Raw genomic sequence first — 15,663 nt, forward strand, 5'->3', positions numbered from 1 at the left:
GTAAATTCTGAACAGAACATATTTTATTATTGACTTCTGAATAAAACTGAGCAGGTTACTTTAGAATCATAGAATCACAAGGTTGGAAAAGACCTACAAGATCATCTAGTCCAACCGTCCTTCCATTAACATAGCTACAGCAAACCACTAAACCATATCTTGTAGCTCCTGTTGAACACTGCCAGGGACAGTGACTCCACCACCTCCCTGGGCAGCCATTCCAGTCCCTGACCACTCTCTGAGAGAAGCAGTTCCTTCTTACGTCTAATCTAAACCTCTTCTGGTACAACTTGCAGCCATTTCCTCAGGTCCTTTAGGCTCAGGCCAATGAAATTCTGTAGGGACTTTTGATTTTTATGAAGTTGAAGCAAATTCTTCCAAAATTACTACTATTTTTTCCATAGCCGATGAGCTCCGTAGAAGAGATTCACACAGACTTGGAGTGATTCACTATGCTGATATACACTTCTCTAAGTGCTGAACCCTGCATACTCGCGCCTTCAACCCATTTGCTCTAAGTAATTGTCAGCACTTCAGTGTGCCAAAGAGGGACACATTGGAGGGGTTAGATAATAACAGGAAGATTGCTTATTGGTATTAACATTTATATAAGACCCAATTCTTAACGATTAACTGCTATCTCTAGAGAACGTGTCCTCTGTAACAGAACATTATAAGAGGCATAATGTGATACTAAACACACAAAGGTGGTATTTAGTTGGGGCGAGGGGAGCTGAAGGAATTCATTGCAGTCAGATGCACAAGCCCTTGAACTTGTTGTAGAACTGGGAGGGTATGTAAAGCTGGAGTACTAGGATGGCTCAGAAACATGTGATGTTATGGATCATTTGATGGTTTTTGTATGCAAGACTCTGGAGACACTGAAAAGAAAATGAGAATAAGGTAAAAATCTGGACTGAGTAGCATGAGAAGAGACTATAAGGGAGGTGATCGGGCATCTCCACTATGGGATTTTATTTCAGCTGGGAGAGTTGTGCCAAGCATTGCATCCCACCGAGTCTGTGTTTTAGAAGTTACATGGGGGAAAGAATAGAGCTGAGAACAGCATCTCTTAAAATATTTTTCCTTTTTCCAGACTGACTCCAAAGATTGGGTTCCCCTGGAGTGAAATCAGAAACATCTCCTTCAATGACAAGAAGTTTGTAATAAAGCCCATTGACAAGAAGGCACCCGTAAGTAAACTGAGAACGGATACTGCCTAGGAATAGGTGATAGCAATTCATTTCAGAATGAAGTCGTCTTCGAAGAGAGGGAAGCTGTAGATATCTTAGATGCAAAATTAGTGTCAATACTGAGGATGTATTTAGAGCAGTCTGCTTTTCTGTGCTGTTTAGGTAAAGGGCTTTTGGATGTATCAGACATGGAGAAAGGCAAGGCTGCAGCCCAGTTTTTTTTTCCTCCAACAAACTAGTAGTTGTATGCTTAAATCTGAGATTCTCTGCTTGTTCTGTGAGTCTTTCCTGTAGCTGGATTCTACTTGAAGACCACTCTGCTCTCCGGTGTATGGGAGCTGGCAAGCAATTTTTTTGTGGTTGCATGATTTTTTCATAAGTTAGCAGATGCTGCTGCCAAGCTGCGTGTTTACATGTGGCCATCCATCCCAGGGCTCACCGCCACCCTACAGAAATACTGAAAGACACGTAAGGGCCACGATGTCCAGAGCCCTACTTGAATGCTAGGGTAAATGGCAAGGATGTAATCTCTGTGGAGAGCTTAAATGCAGCCGCCCTTGAGTAGTAATGTGTTATGTTTACACACTTCAGTTATCTCAGTGAAAAACTTGCAATTTATTTTGAGCTGTGGAGAACTTGAATAACTGGTATAGGTGGATGTCATCCTGAAAGTCTTGTGAAACTGCTGGAATAGTTGAGAAAGACCTCCTCTCTTCCCCCACCCCAGTTATTGACCTTGGTGGATCAGTACAGCCCTCAGAAACAATTTGTAGTTTGGCTTTGGTTAAGGGTGACATCTTATGAATCTCTTCAGCGGAAAAAGGCCCTTCCAGTAAGTTGATTGATACCCACAGTATCGGGATGTCCTTTCCTCTCAGCTGACAGCCCCTGGGTTCTGGGGGAGAGGGGCTTCTTTTTGTGATGTTACCTGTGAAAACCAGGAAAAACTCCCAGAGATAGAAAGGTGCCTCTGTCAGGAATATGTTCCTCAATCGAAGAGCCTCTTTATGATTTGGACTTGAACACAGTACAAACATTAATGTCCTGGATCACAGCTTTTCCATCCACTCCCTAACAGTAAATCTGACTGAGTTTGAAATGGGAGGCATGCAAAAGGTTATACATCAAGGTGTTTACACCAATCATGTTTCCTTATTGTCTTGGTTGTCTTTTTCCCTGTGGGTGGTGTTATGTTTCAAATTAGGTATGAAAGATGAATTGATCTGGATAGTAATGCTGAGCAGTCAGGAAGTTGTCTGCGTCTTTTCATACGCTTGCATCTCTTTTGAAAATGGGAAGCATTTGTAAATAGAGCAAAAACACTCAGTCAGCCTAGATGTGGGAGGGAAGCTCCCCTTTGTTCTCCACATCATTGTTTAAATGGACACCAATTTAATGGATGGCATTCTTTGTCACCTTACCTAGGATAAGCCTTTTAATTTTGAGGTCTGTCTGCCCACATACTCCAAGATCTTCAGCACATTTTCAGAATAGCAAGCAGCAGAGCTCCCTGCTGTGCTAGTCCGGGGGAGGATGAGGAAGGGAGGGGAATTCTTTATGTTCGTATGCGAGTGTTTTGTCCCTGGATTATATGGCATTAAATGATGAACACGGCCACCATCTGTGCCCTTAGAATTTACTTTGACTGGAGGTGAACCTTGCTTCAGGATAAGACCTGTTCATCACAACGTACACAAACAATCAGCTAGAAATAGGAGGTCAGATGAAGAGCTTGCAGCCACAATTAACAGTACTAGATTTGTGTAGCTCAGAATGCCTCCAGCAGGACTTGGGGCCTGCGGGGCACAGCACACCTTGCTGATTATATGTGCAAAATGCACTGAAGAACATCAGTGAATTCAGGAATATCTACAGTGTTACTTTAATAGTCTGCAGCACATTTTTAGTTTCATGCTTTATCTTTTCAGTCACAAATGGAAACTTAAAAACTAATTGCTTCATATTGCCCAGATGGTTACCAGCCAGCCCAGAGTCTTCTGCAACTCTACCATACTTGGCAAAGCATCCTCTTAAGTGGAGACCTTTGAGCCCATTAATTCTCTCTAAAAGATACTTTTTCTAGAAGAGTAACTTGTCTACTCCATATGGACTTGAAGTGGATTATATAACCAACAAATACTGGGCTTCAGATAACTGTGGGGATCCTGCTGTGAGGTTCCATTAGCCAGCGGATGTCTGTGTTGCAGGTGGATTAGTGGCAGGATGATGTCTGCAGTCAGCTGTACCTAAAAAACCATGTACTGTCTTTCTCAGGACTTTGTGTTTTATGCCCCTCGTCTGAGAATTAACAAGAGGATCCTGCAGCTCTGTATGGGCAACCATGAACTGTATATGCGACGCAGGAAGCCTGACACCATTGAGGTGCAGCAGATGAAGGCCCAGGCCCGGGAGGAAAAGCACCAGAAGCAGCTGGAAAGGTGAGCCTGTGTACAGATGGTGGGATGGGGAAGCAGAGGTAAACTGCCAGAGTTCCTCAGGTGGCTTCAAATGAGGCTGTGAGACTCATTTGAGTTACCTTTGAGTAAGGTGCGTGCTTATAGTCCTAGAGCTCTGGCTCACAGTGGCAGGACTCAGGGTATCCTGCAGTGGGAGCATGAGAATTCTTCTGGCTCAGATTTGTGTAGTCTGCTCTCCTGTCTGCCTTAAGAGCCAGTAAGTCTTAAGAGCTGGTTCTTCAATGAGCCATGCACGTCAAGTCACTGTGGGCTCCTGTGTGGAGCTGTATACCTAGAGAGAGATTCTTCTGACTCTGGTCTATGTGTTGGACCATGGAGCGGTTGTGGGCTAAGGGAGCAGAAATCACAGGGAACGTGTGTACACAGTGAGCAGACAAGAGGACTGGAACACCTCTCAGAGGCAAGGGAAAATCATTAACAGTTCTGCTGGACTCTCTACTATGGCTGCAGGTTGTGTGTGATTCAAGAAAACATCCCGATTTCTCCTGTATTGCTGACTTTTTCATCTGCATTCCTCAGTGCTCATTTCTGCACTTCCTTGATTTTCCTTATGACAGAAGTAATAAAAATGCATCTCCTCTGCCATGTAGAACAGAGCCATGATTTTCTCTCTGCATCTAATGTTTATTTGGTTCTCTGAAGTTCTGGGGCAGGCAACTGAAAATAGAAGCACTTTTATGAAACATGAGTATCCAAAACTGCAAAAACTGAAGCGATTAAGGATGCATCTCTGTCTTCTGGCTCCTGTTTGTGGCAGTCACACGGCCTTGACCTATTTAACTGTTTGGAGAGATGTGCAGCCAGTTTTCTTGCCTTGCTGTGGTTTATGTCTGAAAGTGAGCTTCAAGCATGAAATCTGTTCCTAAACAGGCAACAACTAGAAAACGAAAAGAAGAAGAGGGAGACCATTGAGAGGGAGAAGGAGCAAATGCTGAGGGAAAAGGAAGAACTGCTGGTGAGGCTACAAGAGTATGAAGTGAAGACAAAGAAAGCAGAGAAAGGTAAAGTGCTTGCATTGTTTAACCAGATCATGTGTATTGTGCTCCACACTTAGCATAAGTCTAGTGACACTGGGATCTCTTGGCAAGGCATGCTGATATCTACTTATATGGATAAATATACATGCATACGCTGCTAACATCACCCAAGGCATCAGTCACAACATCTTCTGCTATCTATCAATGGGACTTGAAGGTCACGCTGACTCTGTTTTTCCCTGTTGCTGAGGGGGTTTTAGCATGAGTCTCCTGTAGCAGTGAGAACCAGAGCTCAGCTTGTGCATGCTTTTTACTTAACTCCTAACAGAAGAAATGCTTTGGTAACAAGCCCTTCCAGTGAAATGGAAGCTTCTGTTTCAATGCACGGATGAGCAGCTTGGAGACAGCATCATCTGGTCCTTACAGTGAGCTGTCAACTAAGGGCAGCAGAATCATGTCAGTGCAAATACCTTGTAGATGATCTAATTTTAATGTGCAACTGACAGCTTTTGAATTCGGTTACTTGCTGTATTTTGTGCGATACCTACTTGTAAGTGCAGTGAAGAAATATTGTGAGATGGAGTCATGTGCATGTCATGACTTCTGCAGTTAACCTAAGAGCTTGTCTTTGCTTTGCTTGACTTTTGGTGGACTAACAGCATTGATCTATCTTTTCCCAGAGCTCTCAGAGCAGATCCAAAGAGCTCTTCAGCTGGAGGAAGAAAGAAGACGAGCTCAGGAGGAAGCAGAACGTTTGGAAGCTGATCGTCTGGCTGCTCTGCAAGCCAAGGAAGAGCTGGAGAGACAAAATATTGACCAGATAAAGAGCCAGGAACAGCTGGTAAGACCCATTCACTTTTGGTTAAGATACACTCCGACACTTAAATAAGGTAAAGCCCTTGGAGTCAAAAGGGGGAAAAAAATATTGGAGTATTAGACTGTGTGATAACACCATGGTGGCACTGGTTTTAGTTGCAAGCAACCTACACTTTGTTCTTAATTTCCTATTCGGTCTTTACTAGAGGGGAGTGTAACACTTGGGTCATTTCTCAGTTAAAAGCGTTTATTTGTTGAGGGGGTTTTGTTGGGTGTTGAGTCCTTAATTCGTGTTACCATTTAACAGGCCGCAGAGCTCGCAGAGTATACAGCCAAGATCGCGCTTCTTGAAGAGGCACGGAAGCGTAAGGAGAGTGAGGTTGAAGAATGGCAGATCAGAGTGAGTATTCTGTCAAAGTTGTTCTGAAGTTCTGTGCTTGAGCAGTGTGTATCGTGGTGCTTTAGTCCAAATTCAATATAGGAAGTGCTGAACACAGTCCCGCCTGACATCCGTGTCTCTTAGTGGAGGAGAGATATGAGTTTGACAGGTGGACCACGTGGTGGCTAAGGAATTGTGTGGATGGCCGCACTCAAAGAGTTGCAGTCAACAGCTTGGTTTCCAAGTGGAGACCAGTGGCAAGTGGCATTTCTCATGGCATTAGGGCTAATGCCACTTATTAGCCTTGGTGACGTGGACAGCGGGATTGAGTGCCCACTCAGCAAGATTGCTGGTGTCAGCCACACCACACTCCTTGGTGACACACTGGAAGGAAGGGATGCCATCCTGAGCGACCTTGATAGGTTCAAGAGGTAGGCCTGCACAAACCTCATGAAGATTTCACTTTTGTTTCTGTTCCCCAAAGGCTAGAGAAGCCCAGGAGGATCTGGTAAAGACCAAAGAGGAGCTGCACTTGGTAATGACTGCTCCACCTCCACCCCCACCCATCTACGAGCCAGTGAACTACCATGTGCACGATCACCTGCATGATGAGGGCTCTGAGTACTCTGCCTACAGCGCAGAGTTCTCCAGCGAGGGGATCAGGAATGACCGCAATGAGGAGAAACGCATTACTGAAGCAGAGAAGAATGAGCGTGTACAGAGGCAGCTGAAGGTAAGAAAGAGTGTTTGGAGGAGGGGAATTAACGAAAGCTTTTGTTCATGGAGAGCAGATAATTTAACCGCTTGGTTAAACACACAAAGCATGACTGTTTCTTTGCTTACAGATCCTATAGAGCAGTTTGAATTAAAGGCAGCGTACAAAAAGATTGGTCTCGTTGTTCAGGCTTTGAGTCATCAGAAAGTTGCATCATCCATCCCGTCTATGGGACCCATATGTGAATCCATATCACTGATTTGTCTGGTCACCTAAACTGTCAGAAGTCTCACTGAAACCACCGCTGTTGGCAGAAAGCTTCTTGTGTATAATAATTTGTATGTAATGAATGATGTTCTCTCCATTGCAGGCACTGACAGATGAGCTGGCGCAGGCTAGAGATGAAGACAAGAGGACCCAAAATGATATCATCCACTCAGAGAACGTGCGACAGGGCCGTGACAAGTACAAGACGCTGCGGCAGATCCGACAAGGCAACACCAAGCAGAGAATTGATGAGTTTGAGGCAATGTAATGAACGCTTGCTTACAACAAGAAGGCAAGACTGTGGGAAAGGCAGATCTTAACGCTGTGGCTTTGGTTTTGTTTTTACCCTGAGGAGGGGTCACTGTATGGTATTTAACAAACGTTCTCTAAACCCAGAGGTGTTTGCATCTCCCTTTTCTTCCATACCATGTATTAAATCTGGTATAGTTAGTTAAAAATCGATCTTACCTCTGATCCTGGTAACTTGCTCATGCCTTTGCTTAGTGCCAAAAGGCCTTAAGTCACATCTCTCTTTAACCAACCAACAAACACAAATCCACATCTAGTTGTAGAGGCATGTCCTGTGCAGGTGCTGGATTCGCCTTGGTCTAAAAATTAGCAACTGGGGGTGAATTTTGTGCCATATGTCTTCGTGTTACAGTGTAATGTCCAACAGGTGAGAGGTCACAAGTCAGGAACTGCAAACAGCCGTGTGCTGTTTTCTTCTTTGTCTTGATGCCCACCTGACGCACAAACAAAAGAGAACTGACAACACCTCAGATCTGCATTGCATCAAAATAAGGCTTTTCCTGACTGCTGTGCTCAATTGGAGAAATGCTGCAGCTAACAGCTCCCAAGTGTGGCACAGAACAGGGCACCCTCCTCACCTAACAACTAGGCAAATATGCTGTTGGAATAATACACTACTGTGTGTGCATTCCAGTTTCATAACTGATCAGTTCTAATGTAGTATTTATATATATATATAAAATATGCAGTACGCGGATTGAAGTAAGTACTTGTTTAAAAGGGAAATAGTTTTGCTCTGTATATTTTGTTACTTTTCAGATTTAATGACTCGCATCTGTAAAGACGCCTGACCATGGTAGTCTGCAGTACACCTGATTATTTACTATAAAGCATTATTTGTAAAGATCATTTTTTTTACTCAATGGAAATTGCTATGTACACGGGATCCAATAGAGACAATTTTACTGCACCTATTTTTCTAACAAATTTTCTAATTTTTTAAATGTTTGATTTAAAAGTTTCAGACTCCAAACATGAAGGGACTGCTTGTTTATCTCACAGGTGTATCTCTCTATTAGAGAGCATTTCTGTGACCATTCCTTCTTCCCCACTAATCTCCCCCCCACCCCTTTCCTTGAAAATCTGTTAGAAAGCGAAATACAGCCTGGTGTCACCTTTTCTCTTCTCTTCCACGTACAACATCTGTGCTGCTTTATACTCGAGTTGAATCTTCTTGTGTGGTGTTGTGGTTTTGTTTTTTATTTGCAGCAGCGAACATCTAAATAAAAGATCTGCAAAGTAGCAAAGGATTTGGAGTCCAGTGTTTCATGAGCAAGAGCGTATTGTAGTTTAAAAGAGTGCTGACTTGTAGCTTCCAAGGCTAGCGTATGCTTCCCTTCATTGTTATGTCCTAAACACCGCTGAGCTGCTGTGATGACAAACAGTGACCGTCTTCACCCCAGTCCCAAGGGAGAGAGGTATGTAACAGCAGCACCAATGACAGCTGTGTAGATGAGGTTTCTGAGTGTAATGCTGCTTTGCTGGAGGCAAAGGGAAGATACAGGGTGGCTGAGCCTTGAGCGTGCATTTCCACCAGTTCACATGAATAAGTGATAAGCTGAGCTGTGCCATACACCATATGGATCCGTCTGACTTGCTAACACCAGTCCACAGCAGCTGCTGGTAAGAAAAAACAAGGGACTTCCTCTAACCGCATTTATTCCATTAGCTGATGTGCCACACTCCTCCTACCAAAGGAGAATTTATAACTAGCTGGTTAGTAGAGCACACAGGAGGAATCTGCGAGGCATGCAGGCCAAATTGTCTTTGGATCAGTAGTATGGGCACTGGAGATGGCTCTGAAGGATTGCTAAGTTACAGAAAGCTGTAAGAGATGAGGGCGTTTTCACTTCCCTCTGGTCGCGAAAGCATGAAAATAGGAGTGAAAAGAAGTTGTGAAATGATAACTTCTTCTTTTAATAAGAAAATGATTATTTACCTCTATGCAATATTCCTTATCTGTGTTTGAACAACTGTAGCTCTATATCCAGAAGGAGCAAGCTGCATACCATCTGTCTACTAGTGCCTTCTCGGCACAATGCCTCTCAGTTTGTTACTCCTGAGAAACAATATTAACCATTACCTCTAGGCAGAGTATAAGATAACAAAGCTTTAGATTTCTGAGAAATAAAACCTTCAGTATCACAAGTGTTCAAACTTAGAACTCAATCCCCCAGACCCAGGAGTAGGTTCTGTTGGGTACCCTTTCTCCATGCTGAGAACATGCATATATACACTACTCCAAGTCCAACTATCACCCACTGAGAAGGGAACGCAGGCCATTATCTTCATGATTTAAAGTTCTCCATATTTGAATGCAGTATAAGCGTAAAGTCCACCCACGTGTTTGGCCTGCGGAACACTTCCTCCCACTGAAGCACCGGTGGAGAAATGGGGTCTGTAAAACCAAGTGATTGCTCTGCAAGAAAGCAAAAGGAAAGGTCACAGGGCTGCTTTTCACTTTGTCTTACCCAAAGATTTTATTAGGTTCGGTGCTGCACCAATTGTAGCCCAAATGGCTGCACAAACAAACTGTTTCTTCCAGTTCTTAGGCAATTTCAGTTGTTCTGGAGTTCTTAATTGCAATAAGCTATAGTTACATTTTCAAAGCAGCATTTATATCCTGTTAAACTTGGATCACTCAGAGAAGAACTCAGTCTCCAGCAAAGAATGTTTTTGGTTCTATAATCAAAAGTAAAGGAGTGAATGCACATATTTAACGTGGTAGAATAGGTTGGTGCTACTTCATCTTCAGTGACTGTATTGCACTATTAGGCTTAGGGCATGGATAGCTGATGTCACTTAGCTGTAAGAGAAAGGCAAATGCTACAGAACATCCAAACAAAGCTCACGAGGAAGCCTGCAGACCATATTAGTGATAATATTTTTCTGAAGCAGCACTACAGTGAGGCTACAGAGAGAGCAGTGAGGTGCTGGCACAGGCCGCCCAGAGAGGTTGTGGTACCCTGCCCCTGGAGGTGTTCAAGGCCAGGTTGGATGGGGCCCTGGGCAGCCTGGTCTGTTATCAAATGTGGAGGTTGGTGGTCCTGCCTGTGGCAGGGAAGTTGGAGCTTCACGGTCCTTGAGGTCCCTTCCAACCTGGGCCATTCTATGATTCTGTGAAGTTATATGAATCTCCATCTTAAGCCTTTCATCTCAAATACTGAAACCAAAACATTTACTATCGGGAAAAGCAGGCATGAGAGACCCCATTGGGCAATCACACGTCAATACTTCTCTGTCCAACAATTAGTTTGTTACTTCTTGAGCTCGGTTTTGATGTAGTTACAGCATTTTTAAAACAGCCGGTTTGTACAAAACCTCTCGGTAACAAGTCTTGAATCAACACAGCTAGAGCTCTGTAGGCATCTTTCATTCCCTACTCTGCTTGTTTTCCGCAGGGCTGAGCACTGACCCAGAACATTCCTATGCTAACAAATAGCTTTGCCTGTCAGTTCCCATTGATGACCAGGAGCTTCTGCACAGACTGAACTAAAACACATACATTGCTTCCAGCAGGATCAAAGCCAGAGATTTTAAGTCACTTAGGACAGGGACTGGGAGCGGTACATCAGGCACATGGTAACAGTACAGTGCAGATGGTAAAATACACCTTTTCTTCCACCCAAATTAGAATCAGTTTTTAGCTATAAAGAACTTACTTGCACCAAGCTTGGCTCCCCCTAGGAACTGATCACGTGAGCCAAAGGTTGACTGATCCCAGACAGTCAGGTGTAGACATGACTGCTGTAGCTGAGCTGGGGTAACATCAAAGACAAACAAGTGTTTCCACTGGGGACAGTCTTCTTTCTTTGCCACAGGTGACTTTTGCTTTAACTCTGTTTGGTCTGAAAAGATAAGACAGCTTTTCCCCCCACCCCCCGAAAAAATAATTAATAAAATGCACTGAATGTTTAGCAAGTTTACTGATCCAAGCAGTATTTCTCTATCAGAAAACAGAACGTTTGCACTAATCTAAGCAGGGCCCTTTGATTTGCCTTACATAGCTTAAGTACAAGGTAGACCATGATGCTATTCAGTTTCTTTTGGGATTGGCTCTTTCTTCCTGCCCTCAGTGTGGGTTTCCAAATCTGCTTTTCCTCTGTTGTCAGCAACTGTGTAAGGAATCCTTAGTGAACTCTAAATCTGAGTGACGACAGTGAACTCTGATGTTGCATTCAGGACACCTCACTGCCCTGCTGAGGGCTGCTGTTCTGTAGACACTCAAGTGTGAACTAACACCACTAAGAGCAAGTCAGACCAAGTGTGAACAGCGCCATCTCCACACAACAGTTCCTTGCGGAAAGCAAGTTAATTCTTACCTCTGCACAGGATGTTGGTGAGTTTCCATTTAATTGCTAAGTCTCATACGTACCCTTTAACGAACGAGTTCAGCGCTCCAGCAGATCTCGGCGTAGGCAAATTCCTGGCCCCAAATATCATAACCTGAAGCTGGCAGTTGGAAAATTCTTGGTCTCTTTTTCCTGAAATGGGAGCAGTTATCACATTAAATAACCACTTATGTTATCAGCTGGACTAAGATGCCTCTAATTAAAAAGAATAACTGCAATTTTGATAAGGACTCACTGCTGCTTAAGATCATCACTGCTCTGTTACTGCTGTATTTACAGGGCAGGGATACAGAGAAGCGCAGAGGGAAGAAAAGTAGAGGGAAGCCAGCTGGTGGCTTAGGGGTTACTCAGGGAAAAAAAAGGCAGTAGAACAAACCTAACAGCTCATTAAGGTCTTTCTATTGGTCTCTGCCCGTTCTGTGGTCCTGAACACAGCTTTTGAACACAGTTTTACTAGAGCCCTAGAGTCCTACATACCTCACTGTGAACCAGGGAGGTAAGAAATGAGGTTGACCTATCCACTCCTCTCAAAACGTTTGTATTTCTACATCAGCAGATACACTGCCTTCAATGCTTAGTGTACCGTGCAAGTCATCCATCACCAAGAACTGCATCTAGACTGCACGTTTTGAACCTAGGACTTTTAAGTGAAACCATCTCCCTGAAATGAGACCACGGGAGGAAGCCAAGGAAGCTGGTTCAGTACCTTGGGAGCTCTTCCCTTTCACCCTCTTCCTAAATTGGAAGTCTCTACCTCGGACAGTGAAACTACTGCATCTCCTTCAGAGTAAGGTCTACCAGCAACACAACAAGCACAAGCCTGCCAGACATCTCAGTGCATCACACTGCAACCATTACAATGATTCCTTTCTTCTGCCATTAAAGATAACAAAAAGATGAAGCTGGCAAACATTTGGATTGTAAAAAATTTAAAATCTAATACACTATAAACTGCATATAAACACCATATCACAGCTGACAGTTCTTCATTAGACTCAGTTCTTTCCTAGCCGAGGGATTCATGCATACGGGAATGGTTTATACCTTCTGCCATCCACCTTTCAAACTGGAAATCTTTATACTGGGCTGGTACCGACAATCTTGCAGACACCAGGAGTTCTCCGCTGTATTGAATAACATTATCTTCAGGCTTTTCATGCTGAAGAATGAGACATTCAGAAATCAGCATTACATTCTCTTCTATCCCACATCACCCTCATGACTCACTTCTACGTGTGGCAGGCCTTACTCAAGGGCTGGATCGACAGCATTCTTCCCCCCAGTGACCTCAGAAGGACGCTCTCTTTCATAGCTCCCTATCATTACATCCACTTCTCAAGACACAACTAAACACAAATTCACAGTCACCTTGGATTGGAGCTGGTACCAGCTGAATGCCTCCATCGAGCTATCTTCAAAACTCCACGCTGCCAGTGGGATCACCACCTCCCCCAGAAACACCCTGTACTTGAGTGCTCCTGCATGCCACACAGAGATCTGAAGCTGCCGACTTCCCAGCTGGGAGAGCTCAATCTTGTACTGGAAAGATAAACAGCATTTACAAGCAGTGCACAGATGGATGCTCACAGGATGCTCACAAATAGCCCGACTAAAGCATGTCTGGATGCAGACAGAACTATGCTGTCTGAATGTGCTTCACAATTTACCTGTCACCTCCCTCCTTAAATGCTAGAGCAATGCCTCATGCAAACGAGAAACTTCATTCCAAAAACACCTCGGCCTGCACTGCTAATTATTAATCCACACCTTTAAATCCTTCTTGATTATTTTGTAGGGTTGTGGGCTATTTTTGTTAAGTCATTTATTTTCCTGTTTTACACTCCCAGTACAATTTAAGTGCTACAGTTGGAGGTCAGATCAAGATTAAGACACCTAACAAAGGTCTAAAACTTCCTTTCTGGACAGTGGAGATGTACTCAGCGCAGTCAGTATGAGCAACCAAGTAGCTCAGGAGATCTGTCATTAAAGCCTTGATCTACTCCATAAGCACAGTTAGAGCCCTTCAAGGTGTTGTTAGGTATTTAAGACACCCACAATGGATTGGTAAGCACAATACCACCTACAGGTGACCTGGAAACCAGAGGCAATGGCATGGCTGCAGGCACTGCTACCAACATCGAGGTGCTGAATCATAAGCTGGCTGTAGGCTATGGGACAAACAGCCCTGAATCACTCCAGTGGCTCCTGAGAGCATCCACCTCAGTGCAGGTGTCTGGATGTGCAGCCAGGGATACCAGTCAGTTGGATCTCAGCATTCTGGTGTAGTTTATCTGTATTGGCACTATGTTCAATCGACCATCTCTGCATGTTTACATAAAATTAAACCATTCCTAATGTAACCAACCTGAACACTCACACAGCCAGCTCTGGCACGGTTCTCACTGCCTGTCAGCTCTGTATTACTCAGGTACTGACTATGAAGTAAGAAGCAAATATTTCAGTGATAGGTGCTTTCTTCTCCCAGCTGATATTCAGCCATACTGAAACTTTCTAATATTTCTCCTTGAACTACATGAAACTTGTCCCTCCAGTGATTTTCTTTCCTGTCTGTTACAAGGTGTTACTGAAGAACTCATCGTCTCATTTGCAGCTCACTGATGCACACAAAGAGACAGGCTTATAGTGAGCTGTGCACAAAGCTGGAGCCGGCAGCACTTGGCTTCAGCTTCACATCTCGTTAAGTGTCTGTGAAATGAGAATAATGGCTTCTGTGTTCTACACAATGTTGTTACACGGATGCTAAAGTAATAGCATAAGGCACTAATGAATTCAAATGGTAATCACTGTTCTCTGGTGGGATTACTAATATTTGAAGTGGGACAGCCCAAAGAGACAGTCTGGTAACAGCCGCACAAGGAAGAGGGAGCAGACAATATTTTAGCAAAGCGGAATTCAGTCAGCATTCAGCTCACTGCAGAGAGACGCTCCCAAGGACACTGAATTAAAGACTATCAATTGGAAGGTATATCAGCATGAAATTAACTCTGCTCTGCGATGCACTCAGTTCCTGAACACAGCAAATAAGCGTGTAGAAGACACTACAGAAGGCACTTTGCTTTTGCCACAAGGTATCTCGGAGCAACACAAACTCACTCAGAGTTTTCACGCACAAAAGCAGATTTAATTGAGAGTTCACCATTTACTAACATAGCTCCAGAAGGATTTGCAGACAGACACCTGTCATCTTTTAGTGGCTGCTGTTGCTGACTTCTAGAATTGCCCCACCAGGACATTTCTGAACTCACAGGACTGTATGTCATAGGAGGACACATGAAGCATGTTCAGAAGCACACAATTGCAAACAGTACCTTCAGAGTCTCATCAAATTCAGGATCCACTGTGTTCTTTTTGACAGCCGTCTTCCGCTTACTACGAGAAGATTTATCAGGAAGCAAATAAACCTTGACATACCTTGAGAACAGAGAGGGCGTACAGAAAGTGACCAGAGGGCGACAGTAGAAGAGCGACTAAATGTTTGTCATTACCCTAACGCCAATTCAAGAAAAAGCAGTTAAAGTCTATGGGCTGCTGAGCCCATATCAAACATCAACGGCATTTACCCACTTGTAAGTCCTGTGTAAGTTACGACTTAAGTGTTATTCTCCATATTGGGGAGTCCAATTGGCCATATTTATGCTATAGCTTCAAAACTGAATAGAGAGTGATGGCTCACAGTTCGGCAGGGAACTTTTTAAACTGGTGCTTTTGGTACACGTTTCAGATAATATGAGTTAGGCCAATTTTTAAACAACCTCTTATCAATCAAGAGTTGAGATGAAAGCCTCATATAACAATACAATCCCTATTCTTTCCAAACCTATGCACAGTTAAAACATTTTTTTTTTTTAAATCCACAGGTATAAGAACTTTTAGCTTCTAAATCAGCCCAGATCAATTTCATTAAGTAGATGACAGTCAGACTTCAAACTAGTCAACCAGCTAAACAACTCAGCAGGTTTTAAACACAACTGATGAGTTTGTTGGTTGTTTTTGTCTTTTTCTGTCGAGTGCACTGACTGTACTTTTTGTGTTGGCTTGGAAACCGAAGTAAAGATATGAATACATGAATATATACCATTAGAGAACATTACGTTCAGTGCACAGCTCTTCCTACATCACTTTTCAAGCTTCCTGCAACCATTTGCCTTGCTAAATCA

General features: G+C 43.5%; 2 protein-coding genes across 2 annotated transcripts in view; one reads left to right on the forward strand and one right to left on the reverse strand.

Moving 5' to 3' along the window:
* EZR (ezrin) overlaps positions 1-8,382 on the forward strand; it is a 36,635-nt gene extending 28,253 nt beyond the window's left edge. Inside the window, exons 7-13 of the mRNA XM_072333098.1 lie at positions 1,097-1,193; positions 3,468-3,631; positions 4,541-4,671; positions 5,328-5,488; positions 5,771-5,863; positions 6,327-6,575; positions 6,928-8,382. Of these exons, the coding sequence (XP_072189199.1) occupies positions 1,097-1,193; positions 3,468-3,631; positions 4,541-4,671; positions 5,328-5,488; positions 5,771-5,863; positions 6,327-6,575; positions 6,928-7,092 (1,060 nt within the window). The 3' untranslated portion in view covers positions 7,093-8,382. The remainder of the gene's footprint in view (positions 1-1,096; positions 1,194-3,467; positions 3,632-4,540; positions 4,672-5,327; positions 5,489-5,770; positions 5,864-6,326; positions 6,576-6,927) is intronic.
* A 695-nt stretch (positions 8,383-9,077) lies between these two features.
* The window catches only part of SYTL3 (synaptotagmin like 3), a 30,195-nt gene continuing 23,609 nt past the window's right edge, over positions 9,078-15,663 (reverse strand). Inside the window, exons 12-17 of the mRNA XM_072332667.1 lie at positions 14,815-14,917; positions 12,854-13,024; positions 12,530-12,644; positions 11,509-11,617; positions 10,796-10,998; positions 9,078-9,552 (exon numbers count right to left, since the gene is read on the reverse strand). Coding sequence (XP_072188768.1) covers positions 9,422-9,552; positions 10,796-10,998; positions 11,509-11,617; positions 12,530-12,644; positions 12,854-13,024; positions 14,815-14,917 — 832 coding nt within the window. The 3' untranslated portion in view covers positions 9,078-9,421. The remainder of the gene's footprint in view (positions 9,553-10,795; positions 10,999-11,508; positions 11,618-12,529; positions 12,645-12,853; positions 13,025-14,814; positions 14,918-15,663) is intronic.

Source organism: Excalfactoria chinensis, chromosome 3 (genome assembly GCF_039878825.1).
Source record: "Excalfactoria chinensis isolate bCotChi1 chromosome 3, bCotChi1.hap2, whole genome shotgun sequence".
Lineage (NCBI taxonomy): Eukaryota > Metazoa > Chordata > Aves > Galliformes > Phasianidae > Excalfactoria > Excalfactoria chinensis.